This window comes from Podarcis liolepis (genome assembly GCF_965112155.1).
Source record: "Podarcis liolepis genome assembly, chromosome: 1".
Lineage (NCBI taxonomy): Eukaryota > Metazoa > Chordata > Lepidosauria > Squamata > Lacertidae > Podarcis > Podarcis liolepis.
Genome location: NC_139554.1, coordinates 8,881,761 through 8,907,687, shown reverse-complemented (window position 1 = coordinate 8,907,687; position 25,927 = coordinate 8,881,761). Strand labels below are relative to the sequence as shown.

At 42.2% G+C, this 25,927-nt stretch overlaps 1 protein-coding gene across 3 annotated transcripts in view; it reads right to left on the bottom strand.

The window, feature by feature from the left end:
* Nucleotides 1-21,137, bottom strand: part of PPM1A (protein phosphatase, Mg2+/Mn2+ dependent 1A) — a 35,980-nt gene extending 14,843 nt beyond the window's left edge. For 2 of the 3 annotated variants that reach the window (XM_083519765.1, XM_083519766.1), the window contains exons 1-3: nt 20,463-21,129; nt 1,716-2,569; nt 604-721 (exon numbers count right to left, since the gene is read on the bottom strand). In XM_083519765.1, coding sequence (XP_083375891.1) covers nt 604-721; nt 1,716-2,549 — 952 coding nt within the window. In that variant the 5' untranslated portion in view covers nt 2,550-2,569; nt 20,463-21,129. Of the gene's footprint in view, nt 1-603; nt 722-1,715; nt 2,570-20,462 lie in introns of all 3 variants that reach the window. The other variant, XM_083519767.1, reaches the window with a different exon arrangement.
* Nucleotides 21,138-25,927: the final 4,790 nt, after the last annotated feature.

Below are 25,927 nucleotides of genomic sequence, written 5' to 3'. Positions count from 1 at the left end.
TGGAAATAAACATATATTACAACTTATAGTTTCAATACATACTTACTAAGTCCTGTTGAACATACTGGAACATCTAAGGAAACATGCACAGGATTGCACTGCACATGTTCAAAGGCACTATAATACAGTGTGAAACACCTTTCAAATTCATGCTTTAAACCAGAACCACTTTTGAACCATATGGCACAAAATTATATGAAACGCAAAATACCAGATTAAATTATCTATGACAGTACTGATTTCAAATTTACTATTACACAAGCATAACAGATATTAATAAACTATTAATTTAAATTTGATCGTATTATGATGGCTAACTGTCTTCTCAGCAACCAGGATCAAAAATTGCTTACAGTCTAGAATTATTGCTGGCAAAATAAATGTTATACTCAAATCTTTCTCCAGTGTAAGAAGAATTGTCAAGGACACCTATTTTGACAGGACATACTACACATATCCAAAAAGGCAAGAAAAGTACCTTTTTGTGAGGTGTAATGCTGAATGGCACTTAAGAATTTAAGAAAACGCTTATAGATGCTTAGGACTTAGCTGTTGGGCATTTGTTTAGAAATAAAATTACTTATTTTTTTTTAAATGAGCCACCTTCTACTCTGCTTTCCAGGAACTTGTCCAGCTCTGCTTCTCTCTTCACTGCCTCTGGTAATACCTTTGGTGCATTTGGGAAACAGATCAATATCACACTCATGTTGTCTCGGCTTCCCTGGAGTGGGAGGGGTGGAGAAAAAGAAAAGAGTTTGATGAAGTTCTATTTTCCAGCATAATATTCTGACAACGTTCTTTACATTAATACAAGAAAATGCTAATGATCATAACTTTCACCAATTTCTTACTCCAACACTGAATGTAAGCAAGTATCCATTTGCTTCTATAACTCTTGTTCAACAAAGTCACTTTGTTCAAAGCTTACATGAGTTATTCTGGCTCCCCTTTTGGCAAAATACAGATTGCAACTGCAATACTAGTAACACAACAAAGCACAATGAGTGATCTTATTAAAGGCATAGTCTCCAACTTTTTATGAAAGTGAAGGTTAATGAAACAAATGAGGAATGAGTAGTTTAGCTAACCTACAAAATAGAAGAGGAAACAGTTTTTCAATAAAAGGCCTATTTGGCCTAAACTAGATACAACAGCTATTGCATGTATCTTTTGACCTGCTGCCACCAAACCTCCATGATACTAATTTTAAGAAAAGTGTGGTGATGGAGAAATATTAGTAAGTAAAGTTAGAGCTGATGCCCAATTTCTCTATGTGAGATCATTAGCTTAAAATAATTTACCAATGCACAGGTTTTTCTCCAAAGAATGTGGAAAGCTGCCTTATATAATCAGATGATTGGTCCATCTCGCCTAGTATTGTTCACACTGACTGGCAGCAGCTTTCCAGATTTTCAGACAGGAGTCTTTTCCAGCCCTACCTGGAGATGCTGAGGATCGAACCTTGGACCTCTGGATTGCAAAATGTTAACTGCCAATGAACTACAGTCTTTTCCCTACATACAAAATCCAGCAACCTAGTAGCAAAGCAAGTTAGATTTAAGCATGTGTGTTCAATATTGGTCCCAGGGAGTCAAAAGCCAGCTAAAATTGTGATTGACAAGGTACCACTTTCAACATCAGCCGTATCCATCGTTTGCCAACACTACAACTAATAATACACATTTCAATATATCCTACATAAAACTTCTGGCTACCTTATACAAGCAGGTGTCGACTATCTCATTGCAAACTCTTTCAAGGTCATCAGTGACTTCAAGCCTTGATCTGACAAATTCACACAGCTCTTCATTTCCCATAACATCCCAGATGCCATCACAGGCCAGTATGATGAACTGATCATCATCTTCTGATCTCTCAATTTCATAAACTTCAGGCTCAGGTGAGACAAGCTGCTCTGTAGGGCCTTTCCCATGGACACATTTGTAATCAAAGTCTCCAAGTGCTCTAGACACAGCGAGGGAGCCATTCACACGCTGAATCATGACTGAACCACCTGCATTCTGTATACGTTCCTTCTCCAGTGGATTATTTGGTTTGTGATCTTGCGTAAAGAAATAAACCTTTCTGTTTCTACAAAGTAATCCTCTAGAATCTCCACAGTTGATAAAATAAGTGTGCTGAGGAGAAATGAGGACTCCCACAGCTGTTGACCCGCTTCTGTCCGCACCATGCTTCTTCTCAGAAAGTAGCCTCATTTGTTCATCAATTTGCAGAAAACCTGTTCTGATTCCTGTCTTTACACTCTCCACGGATGGGGAAGCTCCACGGCCTTTAAAATCATGATTGCTTGTGATGTGATCTAATAAATGCTCGCAGCAGTATTTGGCAACTTGGGATCCAGCGTGTCCATCATACACAGCAAAAAAAGACCACCCGTCAAGTCCATTTGGTAAGCCAATTACAGCTGTATGCGCATCCTCCATCTCAACTCGCCAACCTTGCATGCTACTTAGCCCATAACGTAGTCCATTGCCCTGCCCTTGGGCATTGTGCTTCTCCATCTTTGGCTTATCTAAAAATGCTCCCATGATGTCTTGTCCTTTAAGATCTGCAGAGACAAAAAGATCTGCTGTTAAGCTATTTTTAAGACAGAAGTTTAATCATATGCTGAACATGTTGCTTAAAGAAAACACGAACCTGAACTGCAGTGCTTACTGTACAAAACAGACAGGATATGTTTACTTAACGGGGAGCTGAACTGTTCAGCTTGTGGCTTTGTGAACTTCACTCTTGGGAATAGTTTGTGTATTATTATAAATATTTAAATTGTTACTATGCAAGAGAATGGCTTGCACTTTATTAATGTGGCTTTTATCAAAACATCTGCAGTAAGTGTAAATAAATCAAACCACAGCTCAGACTCTTAAGAAATAAACAAAGCTCAGTGGATTCTTGGTTGCACTTTACCGTAATATTTTCAGTCACCCATTTGTATACCAACACACCAAACCCAGATTTAACTAGATCCGTCTTGTCATGCACTTGGCCAGTAGCCGTCAAGGAAGCTACCTGGGATGGAACATCCCCAACTGGAAAGCAAAGAGTGTGTGTTTGTGGGTGTGGGTGGATACACACACACACACACACACACACACACACACACACCTCCCTTGATCTGGACACTATACTTTCTGTTGATGCAACCTAGAATAGCATTAGCTTTTATTGCTGCTGCTTCACACTGTTGACTCATGTTGAACTTGTGGTTTACTAAGAACCCCTAGATCATTTTCACATGTAAGCCAGGTATCCCTCATCTTCTATTTGTGCAGCTGGTTATTCCTGCCTACTTTGTACTGCTACATCAACAACTGATGTGCTCCGATGGGAAAATAAGAGGACAAAATTGACTGAACTGGGCTATGGACATAGTTGTGACAGAAGACTGTAAATCATACTTGCATCTGCTTAGCAACATTAATTTTTAGGTTTTTGTGGGTTTTGTTTGAAAGAGCACAGCTTGTATTAATCACAACAGGTAAATGGTAATGGCACACTCTTCCAGTATATTATACATCTTTAAGTGATGTTTTTCTTCGTAGATTCTCATTGTTTATTCTACCTGAACCCATTTTAGAAACAAAATCTGTATTCATGCCATAATTACTGAAGATGAATAGTTATTGAAGAAGTTTCCCAAAGAAATCTCACATCTATTTAAAAAAGAATGTATCTTATTCTTAACACATAAAGAAGTCTTTAAGCAATCATACAAATTCCACATTATATACAACACCCTAAAGTGCTATAGTGAAATAAAAGTATCCAACTATGTTTCAGTCATCTGTAAATGGGGACGTGCATACAATTTCAACTAACAACTGTACTGGATTGCTTTGAAGCCTCTAAAATATTCTGAGTAAAGTTCACACCTTTTAGAAAAGTAAGAGTTTCGTACAAGATGGCAAAATCTGTAGCTCTCCCCTCAGAAAAAAAAAACCTGAATGCAATGTATCAAATATTCAATCAACCAGGCTGCCAAACATCTGCAAAACCACAATATACAGTACACTGCATTCAGCCTTAAGATCATATGTTGTGCATGCCTGGCATGGCATGATCTCCCACACAGTGGAATATGAATGATCTTTGGATTTAACCGTTCTATATAGATTTCAGGCCGGTTGTCTACACAATTAGGAAGTAACCCTGCTTGCTGGACAGAGGTAAGAACCAGAAGAATAATTGGCCATAGACCTGGGTTCGGGGATGAGAACATAGAAGAGCCCTGCTGGAGCAGAGCAAAGGCCTGTCTAGTCCAGCATCCTATTCTCACAGTGGCTAACCAGCTGTGTATGTAAAGCCTTTATTGCAACAGGAAACACTGGCTGTAGCACAGTGAGGGTCATTAAGGGACACTATTGTCATAAAGATGGAAGAACAGGAAATAGAAGAGAGAGAGAGATGAAGCAGAAATCTCTGGGGACAACAGGTTTAGACAGGGGAAAGAACAAGTACAAGAGCAGGAAATGCTGCCTGAATATGCTGTTTCATGTGTCTTTTTTATTATTATTCCTGCATTAGACAGCAGAGTGATTCTATTTGAAGAATCTTTTGTAAGCAGCTTTGAAGAGCTTCTCGGCTATAAAGCAGGATGTAACTATTCTGAATAATGAATATATAATAACAGCAAAATACATATGACTCTTAAGACCTGAATTTATCTATTCTGAATTGTGGAGCAAAAAAGTATGTAATTGCTCACAGACTGTTGAAGAATTTATTATTATTATTATTATTATTATTATACCCCACCCATCTGGCTGGGTAAAAGATTTTTGATAGGTTCTTATCAAGACCCCTTTCTTTTATACCCCTCTCCTTTTTAAGGAGTCAGAAAACATATTTTTAATCTCTAAGAACCAAGCCTAGACAAGGCTGATAGAGCATCAGAAATTGCAGAATTTTGGAGATGCACAAGCCACCAAGCCTAGCACTTCACTGTCCAGAGACAAGACTGCAACTTCCAAGCAAATCATTCCCTCAGTATTCCCTCATATCAACTCTTTCTCATACCCAAGATTGAAACATGGCTCCATAACTAGATATTGTATATCATAATAGCCAGGAACATGAGCTGTGAACAGTCTCAGTTGAATTATCACCTACCTTAGAAAAAATAAAAAAAATCCAACTTAGTTGGTCTTTAAGGTGCTACTGGGAGGATTTTTTTTATTTTGACTATGGCAGACCAACACGGCTACCTATCTGTAACTGCTACCTTAGAAAAGTTTTAAGCATTACCAAAATATGAGAAGAGCAATGAATACTGAAAGAAACCATATAAACATTCATAAAACCACAAAGCACAAAGGGAAATCTTATAAAAATATGCCTCAATCTCTTATTAGCTAATATATTTATCTGTCTTTTAGCTAAACAAATATGTTGAAACTGTCATTGCATTGCCGTTCACTTCCTTCCCAAAAGGCTAAAGTGGTTATCATATGAATGCAATTCCTCCAAATATAATGGCTGGGATGCAGGTCAAATAATACAGTGGTACCTCGGGTTAAGTACTTAATTTGTTCCGGAGGTCCGTTGTTAACCTCAAACTGTTCTTAACCTGAAGCCCACTTTAGCTAATGGGGGCCTCCTGCTGCCGCCGCTGCACGATTTCTGTTCTCATCCTGAAGCAAAGTTCTTAACCCGAGGTACTATTTCTGGGTTAGCGGAGTCTTTAACTTGAAGCATATGTAACCTGAAGCGTATGTAACCCGAGGTACCACTGTACATGAAGTCAGGAATGCATACATGGCAGTCTCCTTTTATATCATCATGGGATTATTCAAGAATGAAGGCCTTGTGCTTCACAGACCTGCAAGACTCAGGGAGAAAGTCAGGTCTGTGCATACACAAGCCCACACACTCCTCATTTTGCAACAGGCATCCTGCAATCCTTGGGTGAATATGCTCTGCTCCCCTGCCCCAAATCAATTACATGTCCTAGTTTCTCCTATGGGTTACACGCTGTACTTACATGTATCCTTACGCATGATCATGAGGTTCAAGTGGAAACATGAGGCAAACACATAAATGGTCAACACAATGGCACAATTCACTTGTTTCCAGGAGTCACAACTATAACCAAGTCCACTGCATATATTTTATGAAAGAGGGGCTTCCATCTGATCTGGTATGGTGTTCCAGAAAAGAATGATGTCATCTAGAGATTTATTTATTTATTTGTAGGATTTTCTCTAACACTTCAATAAATGTTTCTAGTTTACAGGAGATGAATTAGCTGCTGCACTCCTCAGGGTGACTATTCTCCAGTCTTGGGGCCAAAAATATTTGAATTAGCAAAATATGGTTTACACTTGCCATGCAAACGAAGTGTGTAAACAAGAATCTGACCTGGTCTGCACGGCAAACAAACCACACCTTGCTGTTCAGATTTAACAGAAAACTATGACTTCCTACAAACCAAGAAGCAGCAAATGAAGTGGAACATTGAGGAGTATTCTTTTGTGTGAGCAGAGGGCCTGTTCCAATTAACACAAGGATGGGAATCTTTCCTCCTGGGATGGCTGCATCCGTTCAGGCATAAAATGTGTCAGGGGCCACATACCAGTGATGAAAGGGAGTGCCACTCCGCAGCCACACACCCCATTCCATCAAGTCATGCTCACATGCAAGCACACCCATTCATTCATTCTCTTTCACACATACCATCTATTCAATTCACACACAAGCCCCTCACTACAATTTGCACTGAAAAATAGGCTCCTATTTGTTCCAATGGATCCCCACCCCCAACAAGCAGGGGGTTGATCCAGAGAGAAACGTTTTCTGGGGGAGTGTAAGAGGGACTTTTATCTTTTGCCCCTTGCTATGGCACAATGTAATCCAACATGGTCCCAACATTCACTCCAATGGATCATTTCTTGACAAAGCAAACTGCAAATACCAATCCTGACCAAAGCCACATCAAGGTGCATAGAGTTAAAGCCCCACTACATCCCCATGCCAGAGTCCCAATCCAAATTGGCCCACTGTGCTCAGTATTTGCTACTTTTCTGTTGCTGGTTGAGGATGAAAAGAGAGCAGTAGGGATCTCAAGGAGCGGAACCACTGTCAGGCACTATACATACTGTCTCCACAGAATATTGCTTTTAACTTCAACAATATTTTTTAATATTTTATCATAGGTTTTTGAACTTTGTGTATCTAATAGATTGTATAGTAGTGATCCCTTACTATCATGTTTTGTTATATATTGGGGTCAGTGATTCAGCATGCAAGTTAGTCTGAACATTATATATTATCACCAGCTAAACCAGGGCGGCCCAACTTTTCATACCAAGTGGTTGCAAAAGCTCTTCGGCATGGAACCTGGAGGCTGCACACAACTTGTTTTTTTGGGGGGAGGCCAAAATCTGACATCCCCCCCCAAGCCCTCATGCTGCCTTCCGAAGTATAGCTACGGTAACTGAAATGCCGTTCTTTGGGAATGATGTGCAAGGCTCTGGCAGGTTCTTAAGAGCCCTCCAACCTCCTTCCAAAAGCTGGAAAAGGGCTAACTAGGCTTTGGATAGGTAGGAGGACTCTAGGACCCTGTCAAAGCTTCCATGCCTCCTTCTCAAAGCCCAGAACCTCACTTACCCACAAGGCTTTGGGATAACAGCACAGGGGCTGAGGGTCAAATGTTGTTGAGGGCCACCAAAAAGGCCTTGAGGGCTGCATGTGGACCTTGGGCCACGAGTTGAACCACCCACGGCTAAACTATGACTGTTGCCTACTGCCTGCCCACAGGCAACCACCATATTACTCTTAATATTTCGAGTATATGTGGAATAGTACCAGAGTATATGGGGGCTTGCAGACAGATCGCTTGCCTTAGGGGGCTTACATTAAAAATATTTATTGTGGGGAAGATAGCAAAGAAACGGAAAAGAGAAACAAGGTTCAGAAGGGATGATGTGAACAATGGAGTTATTCATAGAATCATAGAGTTGGAATAGACCACAAGGGCCATTGAGTCCAACCCCCTGCCAAGCAGGAAACACCATCAGAGCACTCCTGACATATGGTTGTCAAGCCTCTGCTTAAAGACCTCCAAAGAAGGAGACTCCAACACACTCCTTGGCAGCAAATTCCACTGTCAAACAGCTCTTACTGTCAGGAAGTTCTTCCTAATGTTTAGGTGGAATCTTCTTTCTTGTAGTTTGGATCCATTGCTCCGTGTCTGCTTCTCTGGAGCAGCAGAAAACAACCTTTCTCCCTCCTCTATGTGACATCCTTTTATATATTTGAACATGGCTATCATATCACCCCCTTATCACCCAATATTTTTAAGATTCAAAAGAGTTTATAAACTTATCTTGATACATGTTGCAACAAAATTATGTGGTGATTTCAGAGTGTTTATATGGATTGTTTGTATTTGTATATAATGATATTCACTACTTTAGTATTTTATAGAAGTAGGCCGTAAAGCTAAAACTGCTTTCACGAAATTAGTCTTAAACGAGAACTTTAATTATATGCAAGGAATGTTTGACCTGTGTAGGGTGGGCTAATCTTTTATGTGCAGATTAGTAACTTTTTTGCCAAGGTGATTTGCAAGGCTAGGGTAAGTCAAACGCATCATACTATCCACAAGTCACCTATAGTTCCTGCTCAAATAGAAATGATATATTAAAGTGCATCACCTCTAATTATCATTAGTACTATCATGAAAATGCATCTCATTCTACTGTTGTGGTAGCAAGGTGGACTAAGTGCTTTGGGTCTATGTTCTCAGATCAAAGAACTCCTGTTCCGCATATCAGAATAATACTGACTTTCCCAGCAGTTGCCTTTCAGCTAAGAAGTGTACACCAAGTTCTTCACAAGAAAGTGCATATGTACTCTTCCAAAACAATTTACTGCTTATTTCTGGGTAAATGCCAAACAAGTGGGTACATGACATGAATGAGAAATACTTTCTGGATATACAGCAGTGGGAAAAGCTTTCAAAGTAGCAGTGTGTGTTTTCAGAAACCATGTTTCCCCCATGACAAACCACATAACGTTTCCGAAGTTAACTTCTGTTTGTTTATGACAACAGTTCACATGCTCTTTTAATGTAGTGCTAATGATGTCAGCGCTCAGCATTTCGACTCATACACAAATCTCCAGAAATTATTCCAGAGAGCAGGCCTCTTGAATACAGAAAAGTAACGATGTTTTGCTAATTTATTAGCACTCTCATGATGGATAAAGTACCCAACAAGTACCACCAATGGTATTGAAATGTATATGACAGAGACCCAAATATTTTCAGTGTTGCACACCATGCTATAAAGTGAAGTGATGACAAACTGTTATAAAGGGTATAGCAATGACTGCATGCATGCTTTCTGGAGGCACCTAACATCAAAAGCATAAATATAGCCCTCTAAAAGCATACTAAGACAGGAAAGCGTAGGAATAGATTGTCAATGTCATCACAGTACAAGATCAACAGGGTGTCTTAACAACTTTGTTCAAGTGCAAAAGTGTAAATATATAATAAACATCTAGATAAGTGGCAATAAAGTGGCAAAAATTAGATTCTGAACTAGCTAGCAAGTTCTGAAAACTCAAATGTCAGTTGACTATCTGAAGCAAACTTATATATTCTGGTTCCAGTTACAGATAGGTAGCCGTGTTGGTCTGCCATAGTCAAAATAAAAAAATTCCTTCCAGTAGCACCTTAAAGACCAACTAAGTTAGTTCTTGGTATGAGCTTTCGTGTGCATGCACACTTCTTCAAATATCTGGATATATCTTCAGATATAGTCTTCAGATATTCTTCAGGGTATCTGAAGAAGTGTGCATGCACACGAAAGCTCATACCAAGAACTAACTTAGTTGGTCTTTAAGGTGCCACTGGAAGGATTTTTTTTTATTTTATATATTCTGGGTATGTGGTAGTCATGTTTGTAGCCTTTCAAGGAGCAGATATGCATCTTGGGGATACTTCTGGATCCGTTACTATCGCTTGAGACTTGGGTGGCCTTGGTGGCATGGAGTGCCTTCCATCAGCTTCAACTGGTGGCCCAGCTGCACCCCTATCTGGACAGGGAAAGCCTAACTTCTATCATCTATGCTCTGGTAACCTCTAGGTTAGATTACTGCAATGTGTTATACATGGGGCTGCTTCTAATCACGGTTTGGAAACTAGGTGGTGCAAAATTCAGTTGCCAAGCTGCTCACCAGGGCAAGTCAAGTCGAACATATAACATCAATTCTGGCCCAACTGCATTGGCTGCCAATTAGTGACAATTAGTTTCTGGGCCCAATTCAGATTGCTGGTTTTGACCTTTGTTGTTGTTTTAGTCGTTTAGTCGTGTCCGACTCTTTGTGACCCCATGGACCAGAGCACGCCAGGTTTTGACCTATAAAGCCTTAAATGGCTGAGGACCACAATACCTCAAAGACTGCCTCTTCCAATTTGAACCAACCTGGACACTGTGATCATCATCTGAGGCCCTCCTTCACGAGGTGATGAGGGTGGCAACATGAGAGCCGGTCTTTTTTGCGGTGGCTCCCTGCTTGTGGAAGCCTCTCCCCAGGGAGGCTTGCTTGACATTTTCATTATGTATATTTAGGCGCTAGGCAAAAATGAACTTTTAAATTGTAAACCACTCTGTGATCCGCAGATGAAGGGTGGCACAGAAATTTAGTGAGTAGGTAAGTAGCCTCCCTAGCCTCCAGGAGTGGGGATGGTAGAAATTAATTGATTGACTGACTGACAGTCTGTGTTGGGAAACATCTCCTGATGTTATATAGATTTTTAAAAAGCAAGGGCTCCAATGTTTTCTTCCTACCTCAAGCATGGTAAATCCAAGCCATTCACCTTAGGATAGGGGGAACTTAACGTATTCTTCCCAGAGTTTCCTGCCTCTTAGAATGGAAGAATAGTGCTTCCTGCCCTGACATTATCATGTTCTCATACCACTTACAGAGTCCTGCATGCTTTCCTAACTGCAGCCCCTTTCCCCCTTTGCTTACAAATAGAAGGGACTTGAATTATGAAGTAACATACCTACTCCCACCAAGGCGCCTAGCAAAGGAATAGAATTTAAATGTGTAGATACAGATACCAGGGATAAACAAGTGAAGAAGGCCTTCTCTTCTGGATATACACTTCTTCAAGTTTGGATATACACTTCTTCAAGTTCTCTTCAACACTGTGTTGTTTGCTATCTGCATCATAAGGCCTGCTGTCAATTTTAGATCGTCCACCCACTGCAAGAGTGGCCATCACCTAGATTTTTTTAAAATTGTATGGTCTGCACAGTAGCACTCCTATGTTCCATCAGCCTGAGAAATCTTTCAGCACATGTCCTGCAGATGTGCCTTTTAACTTCAGACTTTTATGATTGCTTTTTGTCCTAAGCATAATCTTCAACCTGCTCTATTTCTCTAACTTGTCTTGGCTTAATTCATCTTCAGTCCTACCATTTTAATTCTTAATTTAGTTTAGTTCATAGAATCATAGAATCATAGAGTTGGAAGAGACCACAAGGGCCATCGAGTCCAACCCCCTGCCAAGTTAATTTAGTGGACACCGGTCCTGCCCCTGGGGCAGATCGGACTGAACCCAAGGGGGCGCTAAGTTGTTGTTTTTTCCTGAAAAGGGGGTGGTAGGCCAAATAAGTTTGGGAACCTCTGGTTTAGTTCTTCCAGGATTTATTTTAGCTATTATGACTGTATCATCAACATATCGTAGATCCTCTGTTAACATTAATTCCCCTTTCTGGCCAATAAAGCTTTTAAAACACATCTTTCAAGGAAAGAGTAAATTAGCTCAGGTGATAAGTTATCTCCTTGTCTTATGCCTCTTTTCAAATGTACTGGATTGGTATTTATATGGAGATGATAAGTTGCTGCTGCCTTGTCTGCTATTTCTTGTAGTAGCTGGTTGCAACTGATATCAATTCTGTAATTTTGTAATGGCCACTGTAATGGCCAGGTTTCAATAGTATCAAAGTCTTTGTCCTAGTCAATGAATCCAAACATATATAGGTATAGTCGTCACATTTTTCTATCAACATTTTCATGGTTAATAGATTATCTGCTGTAGAATATGCTGCCAAACTGAGTGTTCAAAACTCCCATTGCTCTAGGCCAGGCATAGGCAAACTTGGCCCTCCAGACGTTTTGGGACTATAACTCCCATCATCCCTGACCACTGGTCCTGTTAGCTAGGGATGATGGGAGTTGTAGTCCCAAAACATCTGGAGGGCCGAGTTTGGGGGTGCCTGTTCTAGACACGTTTTGCGACAGGGAATTTCATTAGCATGAGCAGTTTCTGAGCTCTGGGCACAGTACTGCACCTAAGATTTCAGATTTAAACTGCAGAGTAGAAGAAAAGAAGGACCTTTTTCTGCCTCCCTACTTCCAGCTACTCTTTGAAGACTGGAGAAGAGAACCTCTTAAGAATATTAGGGGGGTGGGCAGGGGAAGGACAAGACCATGTGAAAAATGAACATAATATTTAGCTGCAGTTCATTCATTTTCAGCTTTGCATTCTTGTTATTTAAAAAAATGCCTAGACATTCCGTAGTTGGGCCCATAACCTAGGTTTAAGGTGCCATTTAGTTCCTAGCTTTCATACTTCAGTTTCTAACACTGCTTTCACTGGAGCAGGAGTAAGAAACCTTCCAGATGTACTTAGACTCGCAACTCCATTTAGTCCCAGCCAACTTAGTCAATCATCAGAAGATGGTGGGAGTTACTGCCTAGCAACATCTGGAGGGCTATAGGTTCCCCATCCCTACATTGGAGTTTAGAGCAGCTAGTTCATCCAATAAGATATTAATCTATGTTAAGACATTTTTAAACAAGATGCTGACATCACATTACTGGTCATGATATAAACAAATTGTGTCTTCTGTTGTAGAGTTCAGTTTTCTAGTCTAGTAGTTTGTTGTTTTTTGCGGGGGGGGGGAATTACCTTGAAACAAATATAACATTCTGATATAAATGTGAATCACTGTGTTTTGTAGTTACAGATAGGTAGCCGTGTTGGTCTGCCATAGTCAAAATAAAAATTTTTTGTAGTTATTGATCCAAAAAGGTATATAATACCAGTCTTTTGTGTACTTAAGTCAGTGCAACTTCTCACATGTGTAACAGTTAAAATATGTGCAGCAATACTTGGATGAAAGCCAAAGCTGCTTATGTAAAAGCATGAAAACACATTTGCTGAGTTTTGCAAAGCAAACATAAAGGAGATAAAGAAGTAATATATTACTATACCTAGCTTGGCTCAATCTTATCCAACTGAGGAAAGTTTCATAGACTCGTAGAATTGTAGAGATGGAAGGGACCCTTATCCAATCCAACCCAATGCAAAGCAAGACCCTCAACCAAAGCATCCATGACAGATGGCCATCCAATCTCTGCTTTAAAACCTCCAGTGTTGATATTTGATATTTAACTAAATTGTAGGTGCTGACAGATACTCAAATTCATTTTAATTTATACTACCTTTTTATTTAGACAACATTTCAATTTCAAACTGATCTTATAACCACAAGGAGGTACTTTTGTTCATTGTTTATTAAACTAGCGTTCTCTGTTCCAAGGAAACTTTTATCCGTTCATATTTGACACCATATTTCATTTCCGAAGTAACTTTTGAATACTAGCCTTTGTAAAAATTCAGATGCAAAGCGAAGTATAGGCTCAAGGAATCAGGAGGAATAAATGGGAGATGTGGGGAGGAAAAACGATCAGCATTAAAGGCAAAGACCAAAGATGGAGGATGTGTCCCTAGTCTGCAATCAACGTTCGAGTGATATTTCTGATTGACTGCTTTAAGGGGTCAGGGAAATCCTTTTTGGGTGAAGCAGGGCTCAAGCTGGCAAGTCTTCTCTCATGTCTGGGTTAAAGCTACAGCTACTGATTACCTTGGGATGCTCAGGTGCCCTTTAGATGTAGCAATGTGGTTAGCTACTTTCCCATGAAGTGATCCCACATGGATGGGATAATGCAACCATATACTAATGATAGGGCTAATCATTGAGTCTTCACGAATTCCAAGACCCACATGATAAGCCACACTGCCATATCATTCAGACACAGCTCCTAGATATCATGTCACCTAAAGGAGAAACAGCCCCAGATACTCTATGTAGACTTGAAATAGAGACAAAAGCTTACTAAAATTCAAAAGCAAGCACCAATTACCGAAAAGAACAAAGGCTGTGGGATCCACCTGCTTTTCACAAATGTGCTACTTAGGTTATCAGTGTTATACTGTCTTGCTTAATTTAGTATTCCAGAAACAGAAATATGAGAGGTCTGACCTTATGACTATTTTGCTAAACAATTAGGATCACTGTACTGGCATCAAGAAACAAGTGCTTTAATTCATTGGGATAATGAACATACCCAGGACATCAGGTCATGCAACTGGGTGAGAAACAATGATCATCATTAACATGTTGCTTTCTAAGCAGTAGTACCGACTAAATAGGAGTAGCAGATAAAACTGACGGAATGAGCGGATTGAATAATAGAAGCAGGAAAATGAATTAAAATGAAATTATAGGGGGAATTTAAAGGGAGATTGAGCTTTTTGAATATGCAGTTAGATAAAGAAAACTAAAATGAACCATGGAAAAAGGGGAACGGAAGTAACGAAATGCTCTTATGTAATCTGTTGTTTGTTGTAAAAGAGAAAATGATAAATAAAATACTATTTAAAATATTGCTTTCTAGCCATCATGGAACCAGCTACATCAAAAGAAACCTAAGTTGTTATAGGTGTCAGTACCCACTCAGAATGGCATAACAAAGCACAAAACTGACATACAACCCTACTTACCTCCCACACAGCACATTGTGGTAGCTACAGCAGCACACCATTATTGCAAGTTTTTACATCAAGAAAACTCAATTTAAGTGGTGTTTCCCCCCAAAAAAAACCTGAACAATGCAATGCATGCAACACCACCCCAAAAAGTACCCACAACTGCCTTTTCTTATGAAAGCTGCCACCCTATTTTTACCTGTCCCAGTGAAGTTCACCTTAGTTCATATGTATAGGTTTGCACTGTAAAGCAGGAAACATTTCTGTACTGCATTCTTTGCTGCCAAAGCTGTGTCCAAAGCAGTGAACATATAAAAATAATTAGTGTGATTACATCAGTAAAATACTTTAAAACACCATCAACAGCAATTAAAAAGTTTAAAAAAAGGATCCACAACAGCATCCATAATGTGAGCCACTGTGGTATACACCAGAGAACTGGACTTTGGTTAGAGTGTTTTAGGTTCATATCCCTACTCAGATAAGAAATTTCCTGGGTGACCTTAAATTATCTCTCAGCCTAACATATCTCATATCTCATTGGCCTAACATATCTCATTGGCCAGATATAAGATCTTATTTATTATTTAAAGTACATTGTTTGGACTCAATATGAGGCAGCTCACAAAAGATCCAAAACACACAAAAAATTACAAAAGAAAATATTAATAACTAAAACAGCAGCAGAAATAGACATCCAATCACTAGTTAGCACTAAATAGCCTTCCGAAGGTCAAAGACTCTAAACCAACCATTAAAACACCAGAGAAATGGTCAAAGACACTGCCCAGAGATAAAGATGTCAGGCCATCACACTAAAGCAAGAAGCTGCGACAAAAGTGATGATGATGCCAAAGCTAGATAAGACCGTGACTATGTAAGGGCTTCTTAAAGCAACCAACGCTTTGAACTCTGTCCAGATTTAGGCAACCAATGAGGCTGAGCCAAAGTAAGAGCAAAACACTCTACGCAGCTTGCTCTTCACTGCATTCTGCAACAGCTTCCAGACTAACATTTTACAGTTTGCATGTTTAAAATTGTTTTTCAAAAATTAATTATTTGGGATATATCAAATGAACAGAGGAAGCTTATAGAGAGTCTAATAACTGGTGCATCTAGTACAGTACTATCTACAGGTGGCAGTTCTTTGAAGTCTGAGGAATAAGGTCTTTGCCAGACCTGCCACCTAAGCATTTTAATAGGAGAAGCCAGGGACCAGATGTAGGGTCTTCTACATATGACTCATCTGCCCTACCCACAAAATGAGGCCTTTCTAAAGATTTATAATGTAGTTTCATAGCATTTAACCAACTTTGGTTTTCTAATATAAATCTATTAGAATTTTATAGAAATATAATCTCAAACCTGACAAATAGTCTACTAAGATTACTGATTACTAGACTGATGAAGGTACTGAAGTAAATCTAAAATTCTGAGCTCAGTCACTAATCCCCACAAAAAGCAGAAAGTGGGCTTGGTTTCCAGTCTCACCAGATTAGGAACCCAGTTCTATACTTCCTCGCTCTGCTGGTCAAACTCCTTCCCTCCAATGCAGCACGATTCCCAATCTTGATACAGAACTGCTTGCAGCAGGCATCCCCAACCTGCAGCCCTCCAGATGTTTTGGCCTACAACTCCCATGATCCCTAGCTAACAGGACCAGTGGTCAGGGATGATGGGAATTGTAGTCCAAAACATCTGGAGGGCCAAATGTTGGCGATGCCTGGCTTACAGGTTAGTGGTTTCCACATTAAGGAACATTTGAACCACTTCCCTCACTTTCCTCTAATCATTTGTTGAAGCTGCTATCACATATATATTGTGTTACACCAGAATGAACAATGACCTACCTCACAGGACTGTTGAGAGTAGATGTGAAATTAGCCACTCTCCTAGAACAAGTAATTCATTCTAGACAAGTAGTTAACCGGATCTATGGGCCATTTGGATATATACCAGCTAAGAAAAGATAACAATTCTCAGGAAATGGATTCTAGACCACAAAATATTACATTATAATTAATTTGTTTTAAGGTGTAAAAAAAGGGGAGGTGCTGCAACCGACTAACATAGTGACCCCTCTAGAACTTTTTACCATGACACATGTACACACAGATGGGTAGACTCACTGTTAAACTTTGAACTAATCTGAAGGCTAGTGGAGAAGATGAATGAGGACAAAGCCCAAAGAATGAATAAAAATGAGCGCCATTAGAGCAGCGTTTCTCCAACTTGGGTCTCCAGCTGTTGTTGAACAACTCCTATCATCCCTGACCAGTGGTCCTGCTAGCTGGGGATGATGGGAGTTGTGATCCATCAACAGCTTGAGACCCAAATTTGAGAAACACTGCACTAGGGTTGGTCTTTGACCTGAAAAAGAGGAGTCCCCACAGCAGTGTCACGATGTGGCTTTCAATATAGTCACTCTCTTAGTTCCTCAACCACAAAATGGAAAGATTTTTCTAACGCAGGTAGTTCCTTAAGCACACTAGAGAATGTGAGGACTCTTTGTAGTAAAACGTGGGGTGGAATTCTATGCAGTGCTAAATGGAGTAGGTGTCCAGGGAACAAGTACACTTGTGCAACGGGACTTTCTTCTCTATCCTCCCCCTGTGCACCTCCTAAAGCTGTTCTGGGGGTTCTGCCAACCCTCCAGAGCAGGCTTAGAAGGCATAAGGGGAGGAGAGGGGAGATAGTTCTGCTGCAGGACTGGACCTTGTTCCACAAACACAACAATTTAGCCCAAGACAATTATCACTTAATCCTTAATATAGTGTATGGAAGAGAAGTCAGTAGGATTTGATTGCCATACAGTTGCTTTATAACAGGGAGTGAAAAGCATATGAGCTTTCAACCGGAATAAGCAAAGGCTCTCACAGGGGTTCCGGCAATAAGCCCAGCTCCAGTGGGTGGAAAGTGGTATGATGAGAGTTCTTAAACTATTTTGCCATGTTTAGTATTAGTCTCTAGCTGTCATCTGCATGTATAAATATTCCACCCATCTGGCTCTTGAAAGAAAGCAGAGCCCCAGAGGAAGATTACCTGGCTATGCTATATCCTCACATATTCCCTATATTCTGCCAAACTGTGCTTCTAAGCACAGTACTCATTTCTACTATTTACACAGCTTTATAAGGGGAAAGGAAATCTGACAGCTCAACTACTTCCATTAGGGCTCTTCTGAGGAGTGAAATCTTACCTTCACTCTTAGGGACTGACAACGCCTTCAACAGCACAAGCACTGCAGCACTGTCTGCAGACTAAGGGAAAATATGCTAGGTCACATTTTTAAACATCATTATAACAGTAGTAATTGAAGAGAGTCTTTTCAACTTCTTTTTCAACCTGAGAACTCAAAACACATGTGAGGAAAATGTGTGTCTACTAGGTCATGGTAATAAGCAGTGCTTTTTTCTGGGGGGACGCAGGGGTATGCATACCCCTAAACATTTTGTGAATCTAAGTTTGGCCTCATTGAGGGGTAGTATTTCAATATGAGTAGAAAAATGAGTACCCCTAAGCATTTTTTTAGAGAAAAAGCACTGGTAATAAGAAACTGTTCTCTCCATGTTCCAATATAGATACCTGCTTTAACAAAACACATGTTTGCAGTGATTCCTCAATAAGCTGAAGAGATTCAATTCTTGTTTGTGAGGAAATCACATACTCTAACTAGTACATCATAAGATGGACAATCATCACACTGAAGTAACTAAGCAACTTGCTGTTTTCTACAACAAAATCTGAATCCTAAACCCAAAATCTGTGTTTTAAAAATTATCCCCTTTTATAGAATTATAAAACAATCTGTATTTTAAACTACAAGCACCAGAAATGTGTATTCTTATCAAATTACTTAAACGCAAGACTGCATAATGGATCCAAAACTTAACAACCAAGTCACAGCTTTTGTGGCTCCCCCCCCCCCCTTTATAGCTAAGAAATGTCTCATGAAATCTGGGGGTGAGAAGGCTAAGCAAAATTTACACTGATCAGGAGTTGGGCTTCTGTGCCATATATAACTTTATGCCCCTCCCCAACTACTAAAAGCAGAACACAACAAATATATGCAAACCTGCTTGTGTTGCATAATGCGCGCGCACACACAGAGGCTACAGAATTCATAGTTGCTTGGTGCAGAATCTGGAATATTTTTAGCATGAAATAGAGCCAAAATCATAACATGCGCCATAAATAACTATAGCATCACTGTTCTGTTAAAAAAAATATTTTGCAGACTTGAAAAAATATAATAAATTACCTTTTGCATTTCAATGGGCAATAGTACAGCCCTCTGAAAACAGCATCTCACACCCACTTCCACTATTCAAAGTATCACAAGAAGCCGCACATTTACATAACCCTTTTTTGTTTGGGTTCATTTCCCTTTCCCACACCTTTTTTTTTCTTCTAAAAGAGACAGCAATAGCTGTGTGTGTAGGAAGGCAATCACTGAGGCAGACTACTTCATAAATATTGCACATCTGAAAGTATATACCTAGCAAAGTGGATGATGCAGCAGGGTGGGGCACTTTATAAATAGACTCATTTATTAATGGTTCTCTGTGAATGATAGCAGAATGCTTTGCAGGAGGAGGAGAATGTGTGCTTATAACCATTATTAATAAATCCTGGCAGACAGCAAGCTTTTTCGCCCACCACCATCCCTCCAGGGGAAGATACAGACATCCAGCTACGTCATCACCGGATTGGGTTGGCATGAACAATGAACACAGAGGAATCAAATCCCAAACATTTGGCCGCCTTCTACACACACACACACACACACACACCTAAAACCTTTCTCTCTGTTTCAGATTGCGGTGCTAAATAAGTAAGTTCTGCCAAAATCAAAGAGTCTTCTTCCCTCCCACAAGGAAACACGTAAAGACTTGCCTGTATATACTAAAGGCTCAGCATATTAGGGTGTTTAAAATAAACTGAATAAAAGAGCATGGTTTTTGCTTAGGATTAACAGAATCAGAGTTGAAAGGGCCTCTGAGGGCCACCTAGTCCAACCCCCTGCAATGCAGGAATCTTCAGCCCAACCTGGGGCTCGAACCAACGACTCAGAGAGCAAGAGTCTCTTCGCACTAGGAACTGACTTACTTTTAAGGCCTCCCATTTCACACCCACCCACATACATACATATACCAGTAAGGAAAAGTGGGGGTGGAATTAACTCGCCAACACCAGGAACTGAAGGCATTTAAGTGTCTCTCAGCTACCCTGGTTCCTTTCCCCCCTCTGCTGCCGCCTTTCCCCCCACACTCCCAAGCCCCCGTGCAGGATTTCCGACTGTAAGCTCCTAGGGGCAGATCCGCGCACGGAAACATCCGATTCCCAGAGCCAGTTTGCCACCGTCTCTGCCCCACCCCCAGCTGCTCGTGTTTTAAAATGCCAGCTGCTGGCGGCGGCGGGGGGGGGGTCCGGGTCCGCCGGATCTTTTGAGGAGGATTACAACACGGAGAGACGCCTCATCCTCGACGACACGCAGGCCGGGCGCCTCCTCGCCCTTCCTCCCCACTGGCTTCCAGGCCCAAGATCCAGGCGGCGGCGGTGGCGGCCTCCTCCTCCGGGGCCTTTCTCTCTCCCTCCACCCAGGCGCACCCGAGGCCTCCCCTCAGCCACCCTCGGGGCCTCCACTTACCCTACGGGAGAGGGGGCTCTGAGTGGCGCTCCGAAGCGGCGCAGGGAGGAGGCCTGGGCCAGACCGGGCCGAGCCGGCGAAAGCGGCCTCTCTCGCCTCAGTTCATTCAGACGGGGCGAGACGATGGCGGCGGTGGCGACTGCGGCGAAGGCAGCCGCGGCCGCTGTTTGTGCTGCTGCTGCTGCTGCTCCTCCTGGCTGGCCCTAGCGGGGAGCCGAGCGCTCATCTCGCCCGGCCTCCCCGTCGCCCACCCCTCCCCTCCCGCGCCGCACGCGGGTCTCCCCTCTTCCCCTCGCGGCAACGGCGCCTCACGCGCTTTCCCCGTCCGCCACCCCACCAGCACCCGCCTCAACTCCGCTTCAATTCCCTCAGGCGGGCGGGCAACCGAAGCAAGCAAGCAAAGGGTCGCGCACGCGCAAAGAGAACCACCCAGCGCGCGAGGGAGAGGGGAGGAGGGCGACGTAAGCGCGGAGCGGAGAAGACGCCGAAAGCGCGAGCTCGCCTCGCCACACCGCGCGTGCGCGGGGTGAGTCGGCTGTATAACAAGGCAGGGGAGGCACGCCCGCGAGAGGGAGAGAGAGAGGGAAAGGAACTCTCCCGCCGGCCTCCTATGCCTGGCCTGCGTACGTGCCGTGCGTGCGTGCACGCGCAGTGGTCTCTCCCCCCCTCCCCTACTAAACACGCAAGCACGCACGCCGGCTCGAGCTTGCGCTCCCTGAGCGACCAATGGGCGCGCGATTTCTAGCCTTTTGCCCCGCCTCTCCCCTCCGTCCGTCCAACCCCAAGCCCGCGTCTCCTTGAGTAGCAGCTTTCGACGGTCGTTGGTCGTTTTTTCCCTTTCGTATCGCCGGCTGTGGCGCAGCGCGCGGCGAGAGCCCGGATGTTGGGGCTGGCTGAGGAGGGAGGCGAGGCGGAGTTGTTTGCTGAGGCCGGGTGGTTATTACATCACCCTCGTGCCTCAGCGGGCCTTCGTCTTCTCTCAGGGCTGAGGGAAGCTTTGGAAATAGAGAGAGAAAGCGGCCAGGCGGGCGCAGCCCACCATGCGCATCACACTCTTCTGTTATTAATAGCATTAGTATTTGTATCAGTATTTACTGGTGCTGGTGAAATAAATTTATGGCGGGGGTGGAGGGGAATAGCAACCGAAACATTCGCTGCTGTTTACATAATACACGCCGATTTCCCGCCCACCCTGGATTGGGCGTGCAGCGCGTTCGTCGTGTTTTCTTCCCTAAACGGACACGCTTGCACACAAAAATCCCCGATAAAACGTTACTGTAGCCTCTTCCACAGCTTCTGGTAGAGGAAAAAACAGGAATATTTGTGCCTGGGGTGCGGGTGGAGATTTAAAACACGGCAGACCTCCCCCAGAACAAGTAGCCCTACAGGGCAGGTCAGAAATACAAAAGGCTGAGGAAAAGATAAAGTGATTTAGGAGAAAAAGCAGCAGGAGCAGAACCACTGCTCAGGAAGGTAGAATAAATAATAATAATAATACAGGCATATACAGTACATGTGAAAGTATCAGGAGACCCCACTAACTACAAGTGAATTTTATTTTATTTTTTGCCTTAGCGTAGGAGAACTAATGTACCTCAAATCCAAAGGACCACGAGTGGAGTTTGTTTATCTAAAAGATTTACCCCTCACTTTTCCTATAAATAGTAAAAGGTGTGACTAAAGTCATCACTTGAAACAGTTAATATTGCTAATTACCGAAGTCAGCACAGCATAAAGCAACATTCAGAAAGCATCTGCAGGAGACAGAGTGATGCCTACAAATAAGCAGCTCATCTTCAGCCAACTATTAAATCCAGATGTTAGAAGCCAAAAACCTATGAGGGGGGTATTTTGTCATCCAACAAAATTTATAGGGGGAGCCGAGACAAACTTCCCTCAGGAGGGGTTTTCGGAGCTGTGTACACAACTATAGACAAGGTCTATCTTTTGTTTCAGCCAATAAAGCCCAAATCTTAATGGCTACCAACCCTAATAGCAGGGCCGGCCCAAGACATTTCGGTGCCTGAGGTAAATGAACCACAAAATGGCATCCTTCCTTGCCGCCAGGGAACAAAGGGTGAGTGGTGAAGATCTACATTGGGATTTGCTGCACTTCTGGATTCTGCTACCTGAGGTGGTCGCTTCACCTTGCCTCTTGGGTGGGCTGGCCCTGCATGCTGCCTCTCTTCTACCTCCACTGGCAGAGGCTGTATGCTTTCGAATAGCAGGTGCTGGAAACTGCAAGAGGAGCGAGTTGCTGCTGCACTCAGGTCCTGCTTGCAGGCTTCTGCTAGGCATCTGGTTGGCTGCTGATAGGCATCTGGTTGGTTTACAGTGGTATCACAGTACTTTGAATGTTAGGTGTGAACGTGGCCCCAGTGAGTCCCTAATTTGGAGTAAGATTTGAATCGTGAACTTCCAAGCTCTGGATGTATGTCAACAGAGAACATGAATGAGCTCTTGCACATTTCCTCCAGAGGGAAAGGAGAATGTTTCAACCACAGTCCTAAATTATTGGCAGGACTAGTTATACTAGTATTGCCAAAACATAAGAAAAACACAGATCTCCTCTGGTATCTGTGTGTGGATGCATATGAAAGAGATTAAGCGCTGTTCAATAATGTTGTTTCCTTCCCATTAAAACAGCCATGTATGGCTCTGATTTCAGAAGTCCCCAAGCACAGAAAATATTATGGACGTTCCTTTTCCGAACTTGCCTGCTCTGGAGAACTCTTCAAAAGAGGAGGACAGAGTTTTACAACCATCTGTTTGCTATCTTTTAAAAGATTGGTGGCTGTGGGGCCTATAAGCTCCATGCTGCTGTTGCAATGCCATTTGTGTTGCAGTCAACAGCAGAACTAATCGCTCGGACACCCGGAGCGATCCACCTAGGGGTTGAATCAGCATTGTGGTGATCCGCCCGAGGGGTGACTGGCGCAGCGGTGATCTGCCCAGAGAGGATTTTGTCACCCCACCTCTGGGATGACACCCAGGGTGCACCCCCCTTCCTACACCCCTGGTTGCAGTCATGACAGATACTTATGCAAAATTCTCAGATGCATTGGCTAAAATAGGGTGAAATTATTGAGCACAATGTGGGCAACTGCAACAGAGGAGGCACACTGACATTGTAGCCCAAGGCTATGGAACCTCGAGTCTGTGGATCAGCCAGTGAATTGGCCCACAAGGTCATTGCCCCCCTAACTACCTCCACTTGTCACTCACCTGATGTCATGGGGTGGTATAAGCTGATCAGCAAGTGGTCAGGGGTAAGTCCTGCTGGGCGCTCCCATACCCCCACCCTGTGTGTCTACTTTGACATGTGATGGGATTGTCCACCTATCAGTCATAGAATCAAAGAATTGTAGAGTTGGAAGGGACACCACAGGTCATCTTGTCCAACCCACTACAATACAGGAATTTCAACTGGATCACAGAATCATTGAATTGTAGAGTGATCGATAGGTAGGCGGGGCCCCAAACCTGTCAAAATTGGCTTAGAGGGTGGGGAGAGATATATATCTGCCCCTTGACTTTCTGCCATATCCTAAACCTCAGGAGTGGGGAACCTCATGCTCTAGAGATCCATACAGCTACCCAGACATCTACCGTATTTTTTGCACCATAACACTCACTTTTTTCCTCCTAGAAAGTAAGGGGAAATGTCTGTACGTGTTATGGAGGGAATGCCTACAGGTGGCATGCCTACGGATTTTCCTCCTCTAAAAACTACGTGCGTGTTATGGTCGGGTGCGTGTTATAGAGCGAAAAATACGGTATATCTGGCCCTTGGTCCTTTTCCTGGGTCAAGCCTTCTCCTAAAGGCCAGTTCCCAGGCTACACCTCACACCAGCTCTGCTCCAAACCCTTCACGAGTCCTTTGGTGTGGAAACAATAGATGCTTAAATTCTGAAAATGGCTCTTGCTTGCCTGGATGTGTGTATGTGAAGCCTCTGGTTTTTGTATTGCTGGAATGTAGCCTACTGTTCAAAACTAATAGTCACATCTGTTGCTGTGCCCCTTTACCTCTGGCTATGACAAACCTAGACGGCATCTTAAAAAGTAGAGACATCACCTTGCCGACAGAGGTCCGTATAGTTAAAGCTATGGTTTTCCCAGTAGTGACGTATGGAAATGAGAGCTGGACCATAAAGAAGGCTGAACGCCGAAGAACTGATGCTTTTGAATTATGGTGCTGGAGGAGACTCGTGAGAGTCCCACGGACTGCAAGAAGATCAAACCTATCCATTCTGAAGGAAATCAGCCCTGAGGGCTCACTGTAAGGACAGATCGTGAAGCTGAGGCTCCAATACTTTGGCCACCTCATGAGAAGAGAAGGCTTCCTGGAAGAGAACCTGATGTTGGGCAAGATTGAGGGCACAAGGAGAAGGAGACGACAGAGGATGAGATGGTTGGACAGTGTTCTCGAAGCTACAAACATGAGTCTGACCAAACTGCGGGAGGCAGTGGAAGACAGGAGTGCCTGGCGTGCTCTGGTCCATGGGGTCACGAAGAATCGGACACGACTAAACAACAACAACAAATGCCCACCACGGACATGTGACTCTCAGGAAGTCGCCCATACAAGAATGTGGCCTCAAGCTGAAAAATGGTCCCTGTCAGTACTATACTTCTTTAGTCCTTGACATGCTCTGGCAACGGTGCAACTTTACACCAAACTTAGCTCCAGAAATTTGCCACCCATTGCCTGGAGACTTCCAGTAGGAGCCATTATTGCCATTATTATTACATAAATTTCTTCATCACTTTACATTCAAAACAATCTAAAAGAAAATAAAAACCAAATCCAGTAAAACATAGTTTCAGGACATTAGGCAAAAGACAGGTCAACAACCTTAGAAAAGATTACCAAAATAGAGATCAACTACAAAGCAAACAAACCACATCTCAATATACAATATAATAAATACATTATAAAGGAATCTCAAAGCAATATACAAAGTGTAGGTAAAAATTAAAGAATGCACCAGAGCCCAAACACAAGAAGTAAATACCGTAAATCTCAAAATGACATACAGAATAAACATCAAATACAGTACAAATTATTAATAATCAGTATTTTTATAAAGTTTAAAAACAGCATTATACTATTAAATCAGTGACTCACAGAGAAACTAACCAATCAATGTAAAATGAAGACAGCTGACCAGATGCACCATTGGAATTGAAGTAAATAGTAGTTGCAATTTTTCTTTCCCCCTCTGTCACTTTCATTGTACAATAGAAGCTGTGATTTTATATATATATGAAGTTATTATTCATTCACTCCTGATTTTTTTATTTTGACATCATTATCGAACGCTCATAGTGTTGAACTTATATTATTCTGTTATTGTTCGTCTCCTATATTGCTTTTGTTGTTCAATAAGAAATTTATTTATCTTTTCATCTCTTCTGACAAGAACTTCAGGCCACTGAGAACTACTCAGTCACTGTGAGGAGGG